This window comes from Chionomys nivalis, chromosome 11 (genome assembly GCF_950005125.1).
Source record: "Chionomys nivalis chromosome 11, mChiNiv1.1, whole genome shotgun sequence".
NCBI lineage: Eukaryota > Metazoa > Chordata > Mammalia > Rodentia > Cricetidae > Chionomys > Chionomys nivalis.
Window position 1 is genome coordinate 4,251,409 of NC_080096.1, and position 18,784 is coordinate 4,270,192.

An 18,784-nucleotide genomic window follows, 5' to 3' on the forward strand; every position below is an offset into this window, starting at 1 on the left:
AATGAGAACTGAGTATGGATTTTGTTTTTGTTGGAGATGGAACCCAGGGCCTCAGACATTCAAGGCAAGCACTTTATCATCTGAGGTCTCTGCCCCTCTGCTCCCCACTCTCCTAACATCAAAAGGGTAGGTCATTATGGAAGAATGACTCTGTAGATTTGGAGATGGGAAGATGTGCATGTGTGCATTCTAGCTCCGTCAAGTCAGATCCAATTGTACAAATTGTCTAGAAAAGAAATGAGCCTTCTCTGTCCTCTTTCTTCAAGGGTCTCGGGCTTGAACCCAGGGTCTGGCTTGCGCTTCCCTTACTCTGCAGCTCCATCAGCAGCTCTAGATTTCCCTTTCACTCCGAACGTTTTTGTGTGTTGTGTCTGTGCTCATTCATGTGCCACAGTGTAGTGTAGGTCAGAGAACAGTAGCCTCGGGTGCCGACCCTTGACTTTTACCTTGCTTTTGTTTGAGCCACGGGGTCTCATGACGAAAGCCTGGCTTGCCTGTAACTCAGAGACCCACCTGTCTCTGCCTCCCAAGTGCTGGGATTAATGGCCTGTGACACCACTGCAGGGCAAAATGAACCTGGTTCTGTCACTCTCCATGCTGCTCCAGGCTCATTCTCCTCATTTACATACTGTCAATCCTGCTTTCCTGCTTCCTCCCAGTCTGTCTGTCCCCTGGCTGGCTGGCTCCCCATTTCTCTCTGCCCTCCAGCCCCGCCTATCCTTCCTGTGCCTAGCTATTGGCCATTCAGCTTTTTAATAGACCAATCAGGTGCCTTACTCAGGTAAGGTGAAATAGCAACACATCTTTACATAATTAAACAATTATTCTGCAACAAACAAATGTAACACATCTTTATTTAGTTAAATGAATGTTCTATTTCACAACAGTCTACATAGCAGCCGGGCGGTGGTGGCGCACGCCTTTAATCCCAGCACTCGGGAGGCAGAGGCAGGGGGATCTCTGTGAGTTCGAGGCCAGCCTGGTCTACAAGAGCTAGTTCCAGGACGGGCACCAAAGCTACAGAGAAACCCTGTCTCGAAAAACCAAAAAAAAAAAAAAAAACAGTCTACATAGCTAATTCCAGGACAGGTAAGGTTACACTGAGACCCTGGCTCAAAAAAAGTAATTACAAGCCCGGAAGCGAATGCGAAGCAGCAAGCATGGCGTCGGCCGTGCTTGCCCTGAGGACGAGGGCAGAAGCCCTTTTCAGCCCCAAGACAGCTGCAGCTCTTGCAGTCAGATATGCGTCCAAGAAGACAGGCGGCAGCTCCAAGATCCTGGGCGGGAAATCACGAGGCAAACACTATGGCATCAAGAAAATAGAAGGTCACTATGTTCATGCTGGGAACATCCTTGGCACTCAGCGGCAGTTTCGATGGCACCCAGGCGCCCATGTGGGACTTGGAAGGAACAGTGCCTCTATGCCCTGGAGGAGGGGATAGTCCGCTACACCAAAGACGTCTACGTGCCCAATCCCAACAACTCGGAAGCTGTGGATCTGGTCACCAGTCTGCCCAAGGGGGCTGTGCTCTACGAGACTTTTGTCCACGTGGTTCCTGCCAAATCTGAGGGGACCTTCAAACTGGTAGCCATGCTTTGAAGTCCCTTTGAGACCACTGGATGGGGACTGGAGCCAGGTCACAGGGCCAGATTGAGGACATGGTCCCCAGAGAAGAGGCCTTGGATGGTGACTGCTGGAGATCCTTTGGTAGCGCTGACGTGAGTATCAATAAAGCTCGCTGGAGCACTGCATCTGTGTCATCTGGGGACAAGTCCAGATGGGGCTGCTTATTGCTCTAGTTCCTAGCCAAAAAAAAAAAAAGTAATTACAGCTGACCACTAATCCCTTTGTCCACGGATCCCTCCTGGTTTCTTGAGCTGCTGTCAGTTCTGGGTAAGTGCAGCACCACCCCCATCAAAGACGTTTCCCTTTACAGAAAACGGAAAGTATCACAGAAAACCACAAGTGGACACAACCCAGAGATCAGCAGATCGTGGGGAGCCCAGCCCAATGGGTACATATGTCTACATCACAGCTCCTACACCTATGGCTTGGGAGCATCCTAGAAAAATGGCAGAAAGATCCTGTTGGACTCCAGCGTCCAAACACCGAGGAGGAGTCGCCCCCAGAGACCACTTCATACACCACAGCCGATGCAAAAGCATGAGGATTTTATTAATTCTGTCATGACAGGGTCCCCCAGCATTCGGGAAGCCGAGGGACCCCGAATAGATGGCACAGGCTACTTTTAAAGGGGCCACAGAAGCAAGGGGGGTTGTTCTTTGACTATTCTGATTGGCTTATTCGAAAGGGCTTTTACCAATAATTGACTGGAGAGCTGTTACCAGATCAGATGAGGTAAGAGGTCATTTTGACCCCGTTTCCCAGGGGACCAAACCAAAACATACGTATATGGGTATGTACGTATATGTATATACGTATACGTGTTCAGGAACTGAGTACGTGCGAGTGTGGCTGTTAGGTCCTTGGTTCCCAGGGGAGGAGGGGAAGCACTATGGCACAGAGGCTGAGAGAATTCAGAATTGTCAAAATGGCTTCAGAATTGTCTTAAAGTCTTATAATCCCAAGAGCCAGCACACCAGAAAGTCAGCTGTCAAACAGTGTCTCCTAGGAATGGCTACATGAACAGAACTGGAACAATGGTCTCTGTGAGTTCGAGACCAGTCTGGTCTACAAGAGCTAGTTCCAGGACAGGCTCCAAAACCACAGAGAAACCCTGTCTCGAAAAATCAAAAAAAAAAAAAAAAAAAAAAAAAAAAAAAACTGGAACAATGGTAACATCAACAGGAATGCTAATATGGAAAGGGTTCCCCATGGGTCCTACCCCTAGACAATAAAAGACAGGGACTAATGATGGTTTGGAATTAGTCCTTTGACTGGGTGGTGGTTGTGGTACACACCTTTAATCCCAGCACTTCACTTGGGAGGCAGAGGCAGGCAGATCTCTGTGAGCTTGAGGCTAGTCTGGTCCACAGAGTGAGCTCTAGGATGATCAAGGCTACACAGAAAATCTCTTGTCTTGGAAAAAAAAAATTAGTCCTCCGTAGGGATGGGCCCCATAACTGGTTGTCCAATACAGAATGGCCTGCCCTGAAACCATATACACACATCAACCAAAATACACTCAGTAGGTTATAGTCATACATTTTTGCACACAAACAAACACACAACAATTGCAATCAAGGAAGAAGAGGCTATCAATTTGAGAGTAAGGGGGAAAACCCAGAAGGAGTTGGGAAAGGGGAACATGGGAGGAGCCAGAGGGAGGCAAGGGAAAAGTAATACAATTATACTTTCATTAACAATGCATAAAAATTAAAATAGTAATTTCTTAAAGTTTTGTTATTAAATATGTACAATTATGTTAACTATATAGGACTATTTTTGTTTAATTTTTTATCAGATTTATTCATCTTACACATTTTGCCTTCATGTCTGTCTGTGCACTCCATGCTTGCTCGGTGCCTGGGGAGCTCAGAAGAGACCATTGGAAGCCCTGGATCTGTAGTTAGGGATAGCTGTGAGCGACCATGTGGGTGGGGCTTCTCTGAAAGCACAGGTGTGCTCCTAACTGCCCAGCCAACTCTCCAGTTCCACACCCTGAGTTCTGAGGCCAGCCTGGGCTACACAGTGAGACCTTGTGACTTTTCTTTCTTGAGCAGCTAATCTCCAGGCTTACATTTAGCTGGACAGCAGCCTCACTGAGCTCCACCCAGGAAGGAAAGTCACTAAGTTGCTCAGGCTGGCCTAGAACATGTATACTTCCTGCCTAGGACTGCCAAGTAGTTGGTATTGTAGGCATCAGCCATTACTACTGGCTGATGTTAATATTTTTCTCAATTTCTCTAGGTCTATTTTTTTAAGATTTACTTACTATGTATACAATGTTCTGTTAGCATGTCCATGCCAGAAAAGGGCACCAGATCTCACCATAGATGGTTTGTGAGCCCATGTGGGTGTTGGGAATTGAACTCAGGACCTCTGGAAGAGCAGCCAGTGCTCTTAACCCCTGAGCCATCTGTCTAGTTGTGTTTTTTTTTTGTTGTTTGTTTCTTGTTTTTTGAGACGTGATTTCTCTGAGTAACTACTCTGGCTGTTCTGGAACTCAATTTGTAGACCAAGTTGGCCTTGAACTCAGAGATCCACCTATCTCTGCTTCCGAGTGCTGGGATTAAAGGTGTGCACCACCACACTGCCTGGTTTAGGTCCGTTTTTAAAATTATTAACATTTTTGGGGCTGGAGAGATGGCTCCGATGTAAGAGCACTTGTTCTTCCCACATGAGGGTTCACAACTCTCTGTAACTCCAATCCTAGGGGATCTGATGGCCTCTTTAACCTCTGAGGCTACCAGGTAAACACATGGTACATATACATGCACACATGCAAGCAAAACAGTCATACATACAAAATAATAAATAAATCTAAATATTTTAAAATAAAAAAATTAAGCTTATTATGACACCCTCAACCGAACAGGCAAGCACCCGGGACCATCCAAAATCTGGGTGGGAATGTGGTGAGAACAGATAGGCCCAGATTCAGCCCTATCAGCTGTGTGTGGAATTCTGAATGGCCTACCAACCCAGGCCTGCTAGCTAGTTCCTCCTTCTCCCTGGGGGTGTGAGACACTGTGAGACTGAGTCTGAGGAAATGCTGGGCTTGCTAAGGCGCCTTAGCGCCCTTAAGTGGTGCAGCTCCTGTCTGGAGAGGAAGATGGTGGGTAAGCTGTTAAATAAGCAAGAGTTTAGACATTTCAAAAATCATGAAAATTCTAATTTACCTATAATAAAATAAAAAAAAATATGGGCTGAAAATATACAGTTCAGTGGGTAGAATGTTTAGTATGCATGGATCCTGGGTTTAATCCTTAGTACTGGGGGAACTATAAAAGCAGTCTGTCCAGGCTTTTGAGACTAGGTTTATGTAGCCCTGGCTGCCTGGAACTTGCTTTGTAGACCATGCTGGTTTTGAATTCACAGAGCTCTTGCTTGCCTCTGCCTCTCAGAGAAGAAGATATGTGCCACTATGGCTGGTCCAAGTAGCTTGGTTATGATAATGTAAAGTATAATACATGATTTAATCAGTGGTACTATTTAAGTAAAAACAAAACAAAACAAAACACAAGTCAAACAAACAAACAAAACTGGGCATGTGAGGTAGCTTGGTGCAGGTATTTGTTCCCAAGCCTGGTGACCTAGTGACCCTTGGAACGCACATTGCGGAAGGAGAGAACCAACTCCCACAAGTTCTGTCCCACCCACACAAATAAGTACAAAGAGGGACTGGAGAGACACCTCACAGGTTAAGAGCACTGGCTATTTTTCCAGAAGTCCTGAGTTCAATTCCCAGCAACCACATGGTGGCTCACAACCATCTGTATTGAGATCTGGTGCCCTCTTCTGGCCTGCAATGCAAGCGTACATGCAAGCAGAACACTGTATATATAGTAAGGAAAAATTTTTTAAAAAGTAAGTACAAAGAATTAAATTTAAAAACTATTTGTTCAGGCTGTAGTGGCACAGGCCTGTAATTCTGGCATTCAGGAGTCTAAATCAAGAGACTCTGAGTTTGAAGCAAGGTTGGGCTACAAAGCCCCCACCCACTCACACCCTCTCCACAGCCACACACTCCAAACCCTCAACTCAGCACAGCCTGCTTGCCTGGTGATCCTCGGATAAAAGCAAAACAAACCACTCCATTCTGGTGTCTGAATTCTAATTTTAGATAGTCAAGAAGTAACCTGCATCATGGTGAAAACTGCTTGCTATCTTTGGTTTTTGTCTAAGTTTTTGTTTTTGAAAGAGGGTCTCAGTCAGGTGGTGGCAGCATACACATTTAATCCCAGCATTCAGGAGGCAGAGGCAGTTCCAGGATAGCTAGGATTACACAGAGAAACTGTCTCAAAAAAACAAAACAAAGCAAACAAAAAGAAAAAAAAGAAAAAGAAAAAGGGTTTTACTATTCAGTCCTGCTTAGCCTGGAGGTCACTATGTAGTCAAGACTGTCCCCAAACTCAGAGAGATCCACTTGCCTCTGCCTTCAGAGTGCTGGGTGTCACCACCAGCTGTTTTTTTTTTTTTTTTTTTTTTTTAAATGACTGGAGAGATTGCTCAGTGGTCAGGAGCACTGGTTCCTCTTTCAGAACCCAGGTTTGATTACCGACAGCCACACAGCAGCTTAGGACTTTTAGTTACTCCAGTTTCAGAGGATCTGATGCCTCCAGGAGCTCCAGACACACATGTGGGTCCCCAGACAAACAGAAGCACCATACCTGTAAATACATGTACAATTTAAAAAAATTAATTTTGTGTTTGTGCGTGTGCATATTGGTGTGGCTTCGAGGAGGCCAGAAGAGAATGGCACAGGCACTGGGGCTGGAATCACAGGTGTTGGGAGTCACCTGATGTGGGTGCTGGAAACCCAGCTGGGGCCTCTGTAAGCGCAGCAGCTGCTGACTCAGTTCTGCCGTGCCTTTGCGGTCTACATGTACAAAGCTCACACAAGAAACTGGCTTGATTTCCCTGCCAGCTGATGACGCAGTCAGCATGTATTGACTTTAAATCTTCACAGACATTCTCGTCCTATAGCCCGGGTACTATGAGTTGAGAACAGCATGATTTTGAGGACCATACACCTACACTCTCTCTCTCTTCTGAGCAAGGCAGAGTAAGATGTGGGCAAGGCAGGCAGGAGGAGTCCTAAAATACACTCTAGCTGGAACAAGTGCGGAGCAACCAGAGAACTTCTCCGGGCAGAACAAGCCTTTGGGGAAATTCACACCACACTCCAATCGCACAGTGAGAACGGGAAGCGGAGAGCATTCCCTAAAGTTCCCCAAGTGAAGGTATGGAGCATGAGACTCAGGTGAGGCTATATTTGGAATACAATAAAATAACCACATCCTCAAATGACTGGGAAACCCCGGTATTCCTAGTATGTGACCTTGCCACAGCCTGGGCTAGTGCTAGGTGTCCCCCCCCCTTCATGAGCAAGTACAGTTGTCTAGAATAGTTGTTTAGAATTAGCACTCAGCAAGCAGATACCCCCCCCCCCCCCCCCGCAGGTAGAAATCAAAGACTGGTGACTCTGGGATCAGGATACCATGACTAACATTGCTACTTAAGACTCTCTAGGTCGTCCGGCCCATGGAGCCAAGAGTTAGTATACTTGCAAACAAGCAGGCATGGAAAACGAGACTTTCCAGAGAGAAGAGCCTTTACCACAGCTGGGCAGTTTGGGTCAAAACACTTAAATTTAGGGAACTGAGACACAGCTCAGCAGGTCAGAGTCCTTGCTGGGCTGGCAGAGGACCAGGGTGAGGTTCCCAGCAACCACACCATCTCCTGACCTCCAAAGACATCGCACGCAAACGTACAGTGCAGTATCCAAGCAGGCAAAAAACACCTACAGAAGTAAATTTTCAAAGATTTCATGTGTTTCCGATTACATGTATGTACCTGTCTGTGGGTAAATACATTTGAATGCAAATTCCACAGAAGGCCAGGGGCACTGAACTTCTCCAGAGGTGGAGGGGTACAGTGCTTGTGAGCCACTCAATGGGGGTGCTGGGAACAGAACGGAGCCACACTAAACCACACTTCAGCCTCCTCCCATTTAAAGATTTTAGTCTTGTGTGTGTGCCCACATGCTCGTAGATGTCAGATGAACTGGAATATGAGTTGTGAGCCTCCTGACTCGGGTCTTTGGAACAGAACTTGAGGCCCTTGTAACAGCAGTCCTTACCCTTGACCACTGAGCCATTCTTCCAACCCCAAGAATATGCGGCTTTTGCCAGGTGATGGTGGCACACACCTTTAATCCCAGCACTCAAGAGGAAGAGACAGGTGGATCTCTGTGAGTTCGAGGCCAGCCTGGTCTCCAGAGCAAGTTCCAGGATAGGCTCCAAAGCTACAGAGAAACCCTGTCTTGAAAAAACAAAACAAAAAAAGGAATGTGTGGCTTTGGAAAAGTTTAAGCAATTTTTTGGCACAAACATTAGACTTTATCTCACACATACTGGGCAAGTACCCTGCCATGAGCCTGTATCCAACTAGGGAGGCCAGTATTTGAGACAGCATTTTGATTTGTAATTTAGGCTGGCCTGGAACCATGGAAATTCTCCTGCCTCAGACTTCTGAGTGCTAGTACTTGGGTGAGCCACCATGACTAGCTGAGAATCATTTCTCTACTTATTTTTAAGCAGTGCTGGGGACAAAACCAAGGATTTTCTGCATGATGGACTGCCACTGCATAGAAAACTTCCTGTTTTGTTTTCCTGTTGGGGAAGGGGCTCAAGACAGCCTCAGCACATGTAGTCTAGGCTGTCTCAGAACTGACATGTCTCAGCTTCCCAAATGCTGGGATTACAGAAGTGAGCAATTGTGCCTTGACTCAGGTTTTAACTTTTAGGTTTACTTATGTGGATGAGTATTTTGCTCGCATGTCTATTTGTGCATCATTTCTGGTGTCCAAGAAGGACAAAAGAGCACATAAGATCTACTGGAACTGGAGTTGCAGGAGGCTGTGCACAACCATGTGGGTGCCAAGAATTGAACCCAAGTTCTCTGTAAAAGCAACAAGTGCTCTTAACTACTAAGCCATCTCTCCAGGCCCAGGTTTCTATTTTTTTTTTTTTTTTTTTTGGTTTTTCGAGACAGGGTTTCTCTGTGGTTTTGGAGCCTGTCCTGGAACTAGCTCTTGTAGACCAGGCTGGTCTCGAACTCACAGAGATCCGCCTGCCTCTGCCTCCCAAGTGCTGGGATTAAAGGCGTGCGCCACCACCGCCTGGCCCAGGTTTCTATTTTTAAAAGATTTTATATTTTTTTTCCTAGGATTTCGAGACATCGCATTTCTGTGTAGTCCTGGCTGTCCTGAATTCACTCTGTAGAACAGACTGACCTTGAACTCAGAGATCCACCGGCCTCTGCCTCCCAAATGCTGGGACTAAAAGTGTGTGCCACCATTGCCCAGCTCAGATTTTTCTAAAAAATACTTTATGTGCATTGTCTGTGTGACAGTATTGGGTCCCCTGCAACTTGAGTTATAGACAGTTGTGAGCAGCCATGTGGGTGCTGGGAGTTGAACCTGGGTCCCCTGGAAGAGCAGTTTGTGCTCTTAACCACTGAGCTATCTCTCCAGCTAACTCTCAGCTTAGATTTTATTACTATTAGAGACAATATAGTTCTAAGTTGGCTTCACATTCACAGAGATCCACCTGTCTTTGCGTAATGAGTGCAGAGGTTAAAGATGTTTGCCATTTGGTTTTATTATTATTATTATTATTATTATTATTATTTTTCTGAGACAGTGCCTGCCTGGGAATACAGGCATGCAGCACTGACCTCCACTACTTTGCGTGCACGTGTTTCTGAGTATGGCTTTGTACATAGTGAAATACTATCTGTGGAGGCCAGAGGAGGGTGTTGAATCCCCTAGAGCTGGGGCTACCCTCGGTTGTGGGTTGTCTGATGTGGGTGCTGGGGACAGACCAAGTCCTCTGGAAACCCTGAGCCATCTCTGCCAGCTTCCTGGTGTGACATGTTTACCACAGGCAACAAAGAACTGGTATAGTCATTTACTTTTTGATTTGTATCGGATAGTGTCTTGGGTCATCCAGGCTGGCCTCAGACTCATCATGTTACCAAGGCTGACCTTGCTGTAGTCCTAATTTTCTTTCTTCTATCTCCCAACCTCTGGGGTTACAGGCATGCATTAGCATGCTAGTGTGTAGCACTTTCATTTTATGTTTTGTTGTTTTTTTTGAGATAGGATTTCTCTGTATAACAGTCCTGTCTTGGAACTCTCTTTGTAAATCAGGCTGGCCTCGAACTCACTGAGATCCGCCTGCCTCTGCCTCCCAAGTGCTGGGATTAAAGGCGTGTGCAACTACCGCCCAGCCCTCTTTTTTTTGTTTTTTTTGTTTTTTTTTTTGTTTTGTTTTTTGAGACAGGGTTTCTCTGTGGTTTTGGAGCCTGTCCTGGAACTAGGCCTTGTAGACCAGGCTGGTCTCGAACTCACAGAGATCCGCCTGCCTCTGCCTCCCAAGTGCTGGGATTAAAGGCGTGCGCCACTACCACCCGGCCTCCAGCCCTCTTTTTTTAAGATTATGTAGGAGTGTTTTGCTAGCATGTATATCTGTGCTCTGTGTGTGTGCTTGGTGACCTCTGGGATCAGAAGACGTTGTTAGGGTCTCAGGAACTGGAGTTAGGGAGGGTTATGAGAACCCATGTGCTGTTGGGAATGGAACCCCAGGGTTCTGTAAGAACAAGATATGCTCCTAACTGTTGCTGGTGTACCTCTGAACTACCAGATACCAGAGCCTAACTTAAGAGTCTTGCACATTATAGCTAGGTGGCCCACCCCCAACCTTCATGGATAGGTTCCTGTCAACCTTAGATCTCTCTGAAACCTAGGAAGGGATTTTAACTTTCGGCAATCATGCCTCAGTCTCCTGAGTGCTGGAATTGGACACCACACCTGACTCTTAGGTCTTTTTTCTATACAAGAAAAATTAAGTCACTTCAGGTGAGTCTGACCATGGGCAAAACTAGTCAATCTCCAGACATTTGCTCTAGACACAAAAATCATGGAATATCCTAATTCTGCATTTGACCATATTGAAGGTCCTACAGGCTAAGCCCACAGTCCCTGTTTTCTTTGTAATAATTTCATCTGTGCACTACTTCAATGTATCACCTCTGGGGAGCCCTCAACAGGGCTTCATTATTGCAGAAATCATAACACAACAAAAACAACAACAGTAAACTACTTATATTGAGTAAGTCACTGTGATAGAAATTTTATTTAGGCTTAAGGAATTGAGGCTGGTTTCTGAGATCAACACCGTTTCTGTTCTTTTGATAAGGTCTCACATTGCTCAGGCTAGCCTCCAATTATGTAGTATCCCTTTCTCGTTCCTTCTCTCTCCTTCCTCCCCCACCCTCCCATTCACAAAGTCTCATTACGCAGCCCTGACTGGCCAGCAATTCGCCGTGTAGACCAGGCTGGCCTCAAGTCCCGCCTGCTCCTGCCTGCTGGGTGTAACGGGGTCACCACACCTGGCTAAACCTGTTCTTTTCACCACTGTTCACATGAGGATTCGCCTAAGCACGGAAACAGCCATAATCACTGACTCGTCACTCTCCACAGGCTCTCTCAATCTCGTCTTTTTCCTGCGTCAGTGTTTTCTCATTCGAATTTAAAATCTTATGTCGCTCTTTCGACAGTTTTTACAGTTGCCAAATATATTACTGAACAATGTGTACTTTCCTTCTACACGATTATTAATGTTAAAATATCAGTAACAGCCTTACGGTAACGTCACCAAGGCACTCCGCTAAGCGTTCCGGGTCGACCTTGTACACCCACAAGCAGAGCCCGGTCTGGCCTTCGTGCACTGCCCACACTCGCCGTGGGCACCACGCACCCGCCGCCTCTCGGATCCCAGGAAAAGCATTAACTCCGGAGGCTCAGCGTTTCCCGTCGCCGCAGCCCTGGGACGGCGGGGAGGAAAACAAAAAGCGACCTGAAGCCTGGCGCGGGCCGGGAGTTCGGCCCCACCTTCAGCTGCTCGCACCGGGTGCCCACAAGCGGCCCCTCCAGGCCTAACGCCGCGCTCGCACCCTCGCTTGCCCGGAACCTCCAGCTAAACGCCCGCGGCCGCGAAAACAAGTGCGCTCCGCCCTCGCGGACGTCAGCGGCCCGCCCCCATCCTGCCTCAGTCGCCGGGACACCCCCGCCCCACAAAGGCCCAAGCTCAGGCCCCACGGGAGAAAGCGGAGCCCCGGCCACCGCCCTCCGAGACCCAGGCCGCAGGCTCGACCCCGCCCCCGCGCAGCCCGCCGCCCCTCCCCCACCAGCCGGGAGGTGGGCGCCCCCGCCCCTCCCCCGCTCCTGAGGCCCCCTGAGTCCTGTCAGCGCCGCCCCCGCTAGCGTACGGGGCCGCAGGGCCTCTTGGGAGTTGAAGTTTTGAGACATCCTCTCGACGCCGCAGCGCCGCGCTCGGGACTACGAGGCCCACAATGCCGCGCGCCGCGGGAGCCACGCCCCCACATTGACGCAGTTCAGCCATCCCCGGACTACAGTTCCCGACGACCCTCGCAGCGCTCCCGCCCTCCCTCCCGAGACACGAGCCGAACTGGGCGTCAGGTCGGGGAGCCGGTCGGGTTCCCGCTCGCTGTCGCCGTCGCCGCCGCCCCCCACAGTGCCTCTCCCGCCTCTCCACAGCATCGGTCGTGGGAGCTGCATCCTCCACTCAGGTCGCTGTGGACACTTCAGTCCGGGATCAGCGAGCCTGCGACGCGACACACCGACACCCCCGTCACCTCCAGCCCGGGCGACCCCTCCCTGGACGGGTCCGCCCTCGTCCTGCTCGGTGCCGGAGCCCCCTGGCCCGGAGCGCCCTGCGGGCCCGCTCTCGCACTCCGGCCTCGGCACTCCCCCAGCCGCCGCCCCCCACCCACCCACCCGGAACATGGACTCCGACTCCTGCGCCGCCGCTTTCCACCCCGAGGTGAGTGCGAGCTTCGCCCCGCCGCCCCCTTCCCTGCCCTTGGCTGCGCTCCCGGCCGAGCGGGACCCCGGGAAGCCGTCTCGAGCCCGGCCTCCCTCCCCCCACGTTCGCCCGGCGCCCCCAGCTCGGGCCCGCGCTGCTGCTCCCCGCCGGTCCTCCCCGGGCGCCGCGCCCACCCTCCCGCCGCCCCGGCTGGGGCGCGCGGGGGTCCCCTCCCCATCTCCCCGGGGCGGCCCGGCCCCCTCGGAACGGCTACGCGCGCGGTCCTGCCGCCCCCTCCACCGGCCAGGCCGCGCCCCACCCCCACGGCGCCCGCGTCCCGGGGGGTCCGCACTCGGGAGCCGGACTCCGTCTCCCGCGCCTGCCCCTCCCCCTCCTTCCGGGGAGCGGCCCCCGCGCAGCGCCTCCGGCCGGGTCGGGGTCGGTGTGCGGGGTGTGCGGCGGGGGCGGGGCGGGGCGCGGACGGTCCGCGGTGTCGCCGCTACGGGCGGGAGGCGCCGGGGCCTGCGCGGCGCCGGGACACCCACCCCGGGTCCCGCGGGCGTCCCGCACCCCACGGGTGGGCCCCGCACCTTCCGGGGCCTGCGCGAGCGAGCGGGCGGCGCGCGCCATCTGCTCCGGGAGGGAGGGCGGGACCCTGGCCACCGCGGCACCGCCCCGCACTGGCGTCCGTGGCCCTGACCCCCCCTCCCCCCCCACCGCGATGTCCCCCGGGGCGAAATTAAAGTTCTGCCGGAGTTTGGGGCCCGGTGGCGCGGCCTATGGCCGCCCGAGTGCCGGGAGCGCGCGGCCCGCTCTGTTGCCTGCGGGGCTGGCCGAGGGGCGGGAGCGAGCGGCCTGCCCGAGCAAGTTGGGTCCGCGTTTGAAAGTGCTGCTCCTTCGCTGGAGGCTTTCGGAGGTCGGCCCGGTGTCCCCCTTCCAGCTGGCCGAGCACCCGAGTACGGGTGGGGGTGGTGACAAGTTGCGGGAGCAACCGCAGGGAATGTTCCCGGGGCCTTGGATGCTCCGCCTTCTCGGGAGAAAATCCCTTTTTGTGGTGTGTGCTGTGCGGCCGGCCGTTGAGAACGGCCCCTGAACTGGCCGATCCTGCCTGCGTCGTAAGTGCGCACCTAAAGCGAGCGGTGCGTTCTCCATTCCGACTTGGTTCTAAGAACATTTGGGTGTCCGGCAGGCATCCCGCCCCTCCCAGGAGAGGAGGATGTCCCTCCGAGTCCCGAGCTGCAGACACTGGGGCTCCCCCTCCCTGCCTTGGCCTCCAGGGAGTCAGGTTTGGAGAGCAAGGAGAGATTAAGCAGCTGGTTTTTGAAATCACTTAATTTTTCTTTAGAGCCACAGCTGCAGTTTGTTTTCAGAGTGGAAAATCTCTAGCAAAAATGTCGATGTTGGAGCTCCCGATAGGCCCGCAGGGACAAACAGATAAGGCGGGTGCCAGGAGGTGGACTCTAGACAAGCATGTATCTTCTATCTAGTTTCCCGGTGTTCTTGGCACAGAATCTTAAAACTCCTCTTTCTACCTTAAGAACACTTTGTTGTTTCTTGACCCCAACTCACCTTATCTTGTTTCTAGACAGTAAATTCTACAGTGCTGTGTGAGTTGGCAATAAAAGTTGCAACTTGCTTTGTTCCGGTCAGCTTCACCTCCTGGAGTTCCCTTCACAGCCCCTTTGTTTCCCTCCACAGGAGTACTCCCCCAGCTGCAAGAGGCGCCGCACTGTTGAAGACTTCAACAAATTCTGCACCTTCGTCTTGGCATATGCTGGCTACATCCCCTACCCGAAGGAGGTAATGATTACAGTTTGGAGCCTCAGCCTCCAGAGCCTTGACTCCCTGCTACAGGTGCTTTAGCAGTAGCGGGTCTGGAGGCACTTGGTGCCAGCTTCAGGCAGCAGTCTGGCGGGAATCAGGTTTTTGGGAACCTAGATGAGCTCAGACAGGGAACAGGAAAGTGATTCCAAAGCTTTTCTAAGCTTCTCTAGAACTGACTTAACAAATAGATTTCCATTTACTTATTTGTTTATTTTTGGCTTTTCAAGACAGAGTTTTTCTGTGTAGCCCTAGCTGTCCTGGAATTCACTCTTTAGACCAAGCTGGCCTTGAACCACTTCCCTTAAAGACTTGTGCTGCTATGCTCAGCTGCTATTTTGTTTGGCTTTTAAAGAAGGTCAAAAATTTGAAACTAACTTAAGTCACTTAATTGAAAAATACCTGTTGCGAGCCAGGAATGGGGCATGCCTTTAATCCAGCATTCGGGAGGCAGAGGCAGGCAGATATCTGAGTTTGGACTGTTGGGAGAACAAATGGAAGTGTGCTTTTCCTTCTCCAGGGAGACTGAAGCTGAGAGAAGGCGATTGTAGGTTTCTGTAGGATCTTGAAGGGTGGGAACAACTCAGGGCCCCCTCCTTGCATGCTAGGCAAGCACTCTGCTACTCCAGTCCCGAATTGCACCTTAGCCTTGACTGTGAGCTTTGTCTTGGCTCTGGGCAGGAACATCTCAGTGAGGGAAGGTGTGCCTTCCTGGTCTGCTGGCGCGTTAATACTAATGAGGTCATATAAGTTTGATGCTGGTTTGAGCCCAGGTTCCAAGTTGTGCTTGCTCAGTGTAGAAGGACTGACCTGCTTGGAGGCTCCTCGCCCTGGAGGCTGCTTAGATGACCAACCATACCCTGTTGCTTTCTGTTTTAGGAGCTCCCCTTGAGGAGCAGCCCCAGTCCCGCCAACAGCACTGCGGGCACCGTCGACAGTGATGGCTGGGACACAGGCTTCTCTGACATCACCTCTTCTGTGCCCTTGCCGGTGTCGGACCGCTGCTTCAGCCACCTGCAGCCTTCCCTCCTACAGCGGGCAAAGCCCAGTGACTTCCTGCTGGACAGGAAGAAGACAGACAAGCTGAAGAAGAAGAAGAAGCGGAAGCGGAGGGACAGCGACATTCCTGTGAAGGAGGGGTACAGAGGGGGTTTGCTGAAGCTGGAAGCTGCAGACCCATACGTAGAGACCCCCACCAGTCCCACCATACAGGATATTCCCCAGGCCTCTGCTGACCCCTGCTCAGGCTGGGACTCTGACACTCCCTCAAGTGGCTCTTGTGCTACTGTGTCACCTGATCAGGTTAAAGAAATAAAGACTGAAGGGAAGCGGACTATTGTCCGACAGGGGAAGCAGGTGGTGTTCCGGGATGAAGACAGCACTGGCAACGATGAGGACATCATGGTAGACTCAGGTGAGTGAGCAGAGGGTCTAGGCCCTGGGGTGGGATCAGGGAGGAAGTGTGGAAGGGCAGATGGTGCTCTTAAGAGTTGTTAGCTCCTGGGTACAGCCCAAGATTTCTGTCGAAGCCTGAGTGTGAAAATGATGTAGCGCCCCTCCCTCCCCCCCTGGCTCTCAGCACTGTTTGGGATGAAGTCACTGCCTTCAGAGAGACACCAGCTCAGCTAGTGCAGCTGGTGTGAGTGTGGCCACACTCAGGCCACCGTGTGCTGGATATGCAGCTCCCAGGCAAGATGGCGGGCCTCAGGAGGTTCTCACTTGTCAACTGTTCATTTTCCTCCAGATGACGATTCCTGGGATCTTGTCACCTGTTTCTGCATGAAGCCCTTTGCTGGTCGCCCCATGATAGAGTGTAACGAGTGCCACACCTGGATCCACCTGTCCTGTGCGAAGATCCGCAAGTCCAATGTTCCGGAAGTGTTTGTCTGCCAAAAGTGCCGGGACTCCAAGTTCGATATCCGACGTTCCAATCGTTCCCGAATGGGCTCCCGGAAGCTGTTTCTGGACTGATTTGGAGCTGGCCAGGAGATAGGCGGGACTGGAAGGGCCTGGGCTCTGTGGCCTCCCTTAGTTGAGCACAGAACTCCCGGCTCTGGTGCAGGCAGACCCTGCCACTCAGGTGCCTAAGCAAAGGACTAGCTGTCCAGATAAAACTGTACATAGCCAGTGAGCAGATAAAATGGTGGCCAAAGCTGCTGCTCCAGCTGTGTTCTCGGTACCGGAGACAGTCTGAGCACCAGGTCTACTCGAGCTGAGTGCGGGCACACAGGATCGTTAGCCAGTTCCCACCGTTGGGAGCCGTTCTAGCTGTCAGTCCTGTCTCCTCTGTGCTTGGGATTGGAGTTGTTCTGTTCCCCTGGCCTGTGTTTATTCTCCAGTGTTGGTCTATTATCACAAGTGTCTATACAGCAGCCGTCCAAGTTGTCTGCCCCTTTGTGATCTCATTGTCCCTGCCTTAGTTGTACTTACTGGGCTAGGGAGTTGCTTCCTTAGAGATCTGGTGTCCCCAAGAGGAGTCCTTGGTGGTGGGTGAGCGGTGAGTCTTTGGTTTGCACTGTTTGTTGAAGGGACAGTATGTACCCACTTCTCCACAGAGCGGGGTTGTGGGTGGAGGCTGTCCTGTGTTCATAACTCAGTTCTTGTTTTGCACGATACAAAAAAAAAAAACATTTTTTCCGCACAATACAGTCCAAAGTATTGGCCAGTGTCTTCCTACATGCCGTCAGTGGTCCGTGCCCCAGGGTGCCCAGCACCACCCTCTGTGGAAGCACTTGGTTTCTCTGTTCTTCATCTGCTCCAGTAGCAGCCCCCAGATGATGCTGTCCTCAGGACCTATGTGCTGTTGGTTTAGATGACGGTTAGAAAGAATCCAAGGGCATCCTGCAGGGACTGCCCTTAATGCACACAGGCTGGCCTGCTGGGTTCCCGGGGCACGGGTTTGGATTAGTGCTGAAACATCAGCTTGCAACATTGTGCGGAGTTGGAAAGGTGTGACCCAGAGCCCTGGTCAGGGTGAGGGCTGCCCCACACCTGGACACTGGTGGTCTTAGGGCTGGAACGAAGAGGGAGCGCTGTGGCTCTCAGGGGGTCCTCGTTCTTCAGCACTTCCGATGCTTGTTCTCAGCAGTGTTTGGCAAAGCAGTGGGTATATTTCTTAAGTATTGTTTCTTGTTAGGCATGAGACAGGGAAGAGTACCCAAGTAGGTCCCATTTCTTCCCCCTGTGTAACCCCTTTGCAGCGTCACCAGGCTTTCATCTTAAACACCAAAGGAGCTCAGACTGTAACGAGGCTAATCAGAGCCCTTCTTGGGGGGAGGGAAAGGGGTGGGTCTCTGTCTTTCACGCTTGTCCAGTTTAACTAACTGTCTTAGTTTTTTGTTTGTTTTTAAAGTCCTGTTGCTCATATTAAAGTACAGAGACATACTCATTGCTGAAGCTCAGTTGGTCGCGCCGATCTCAAGGGAGAACTCTGCTATAGTGAAGGAGCCGTTCCAGAAAGTCTTGTCCCCAGGCTATTGTCTGACTCTGACTGGAGTAAATACCCAGGACAAGTTAGAGGAATTTGCCAAAGACCTGCCCCATGACAGTACTTGTCCAGTATCCTCACCCTGAGAAGAACCAAAGTTCCAGTAGGTGTTTTTTTTTGTTTGTTTTTTTTTTTAAAGTGCATTTAAGAATACGTGGTTTTGTTGTGGTTTGGTGTTGAAGGCCATTGTTGTTTGTGTCCAGAGATTTGATAGTTCTGGGACACAGTGGCACTCATCTCAATGTGCTTGCTTGCTTTGTGTTTTTAAGGGGAGTTTTCCCTGTGGGTGGTTTGGGGGTAGATTGAGCTGGGCAGCTGTCATCAGCTTCTTTATGCAAACTGGGCATGACCCTTCTAGGGGCTCCTGGTTGATGCTAGTGATGTGAGGGGAGGGAAAGCTGTCACCCCCAAAGTAGACCCCTCCCATTGGCTTTGGCCAGGCCAGACACAACATCGTTTACATGGTTCTGTGTAATTATAAAGTTTATGTGTATAAAGCAAGCTGTTTCTGTGAAACTGTATATTTTGTAAATAAAGATATTGCTACTTTGAGGTTGGTGTCTCCTGAGTTATCCTGTGCTGAAGGACACTGTGTCTTCCCAGTCACTTATCCGGGTGGCACCTCTGGCAAAGCTGAGTTGTTCTTGGCATTTAGCACAATGAAAAGGACGGCGATTCCTGGTCTGCTTCCCCTGTTAACTCCTAGACCCAGTGTAGCTTACTGACAGGCTTGAGCACTAGGCAGAGGCAGGGGATATCTTGAGTTTGACGCCAGCCTGGTCTACAGAGCGAGTTCCACGAAAGGCTCCAAAGCTACACAGAGAAACCCTGTTTTGGAAAAGGGGGGGAAAAAGGCTTGTTCCTCAGGCACTCTGTCTCCACCAAAGGTGGTGTGCCCACCCCCAGATTTACCTGTGCTTCAAAGCCACAGCCTTTGCTCTGCAAGTTTGGGATTGGAGC

General features: G+C 50.9%; 1 protein-coding gene and 1 pseudogene across 1 annotated transcript; both read left to right on the forward strand.

Annotated features, from left to right (window-relative positions):
* The first annotated feature begins 1,047 nt into the window (after window positions 1-1,047).
* Window positions 1,048-1,792, forward strand: LOC130883922 (39S ribosomal protein L27, mitochondrial-like; annotated as a pseudogene).
* A 10,545-nt stretch (window positions 1,793-12,337) lies between these two features.
* Phf13 (PHD finger protein 13) lies at window positions 12,338-18,340 on the forward strand. Its single transcript, XM_057785621.1, has 4 exons — window positions 12,338-12,534; window positions 14,215-14,316; window positions 15,217-15,751; window positions 16,082-18,340. Exons 1-4 carry the CDS (start codon window positions 12,496-12,498, stop codon window positions 16,306-16,308), a joined length of 903 nt encoding a protein of 300 aa, XP_057641604.1. The 5' UTR covers window positions 12,338-12,495; the 3' UTR covers window positions 16,309-18,340.
* Window positions 18,341-18,784: the final 444 nt, after the last annotated feature.

Bases quoted from the DNA above. Each gene is read 5' to 3' on its own strand.
- Phf13 (XM_057785621.1), top strand. From the start codon at position 12,496: ATGGACTCCGACTCCTGCGCCGCCGCTTTCCACCCCGAG. The intron at 14,317-15,216 runs GTAATGATTACA...TTTCTGTTTTAG, and splicing joins ACATCCCCTACCCGAAGGAG to GAGCTCCCCTTGAGGAGCAG. The intron at 15,752-16,081 runs GTGAGTGAGCAG...ATTTTCCTCCAG, and splicing joins GGACATCATGGTAGACTCAG to ATGACGATTCCTGGGATCTT.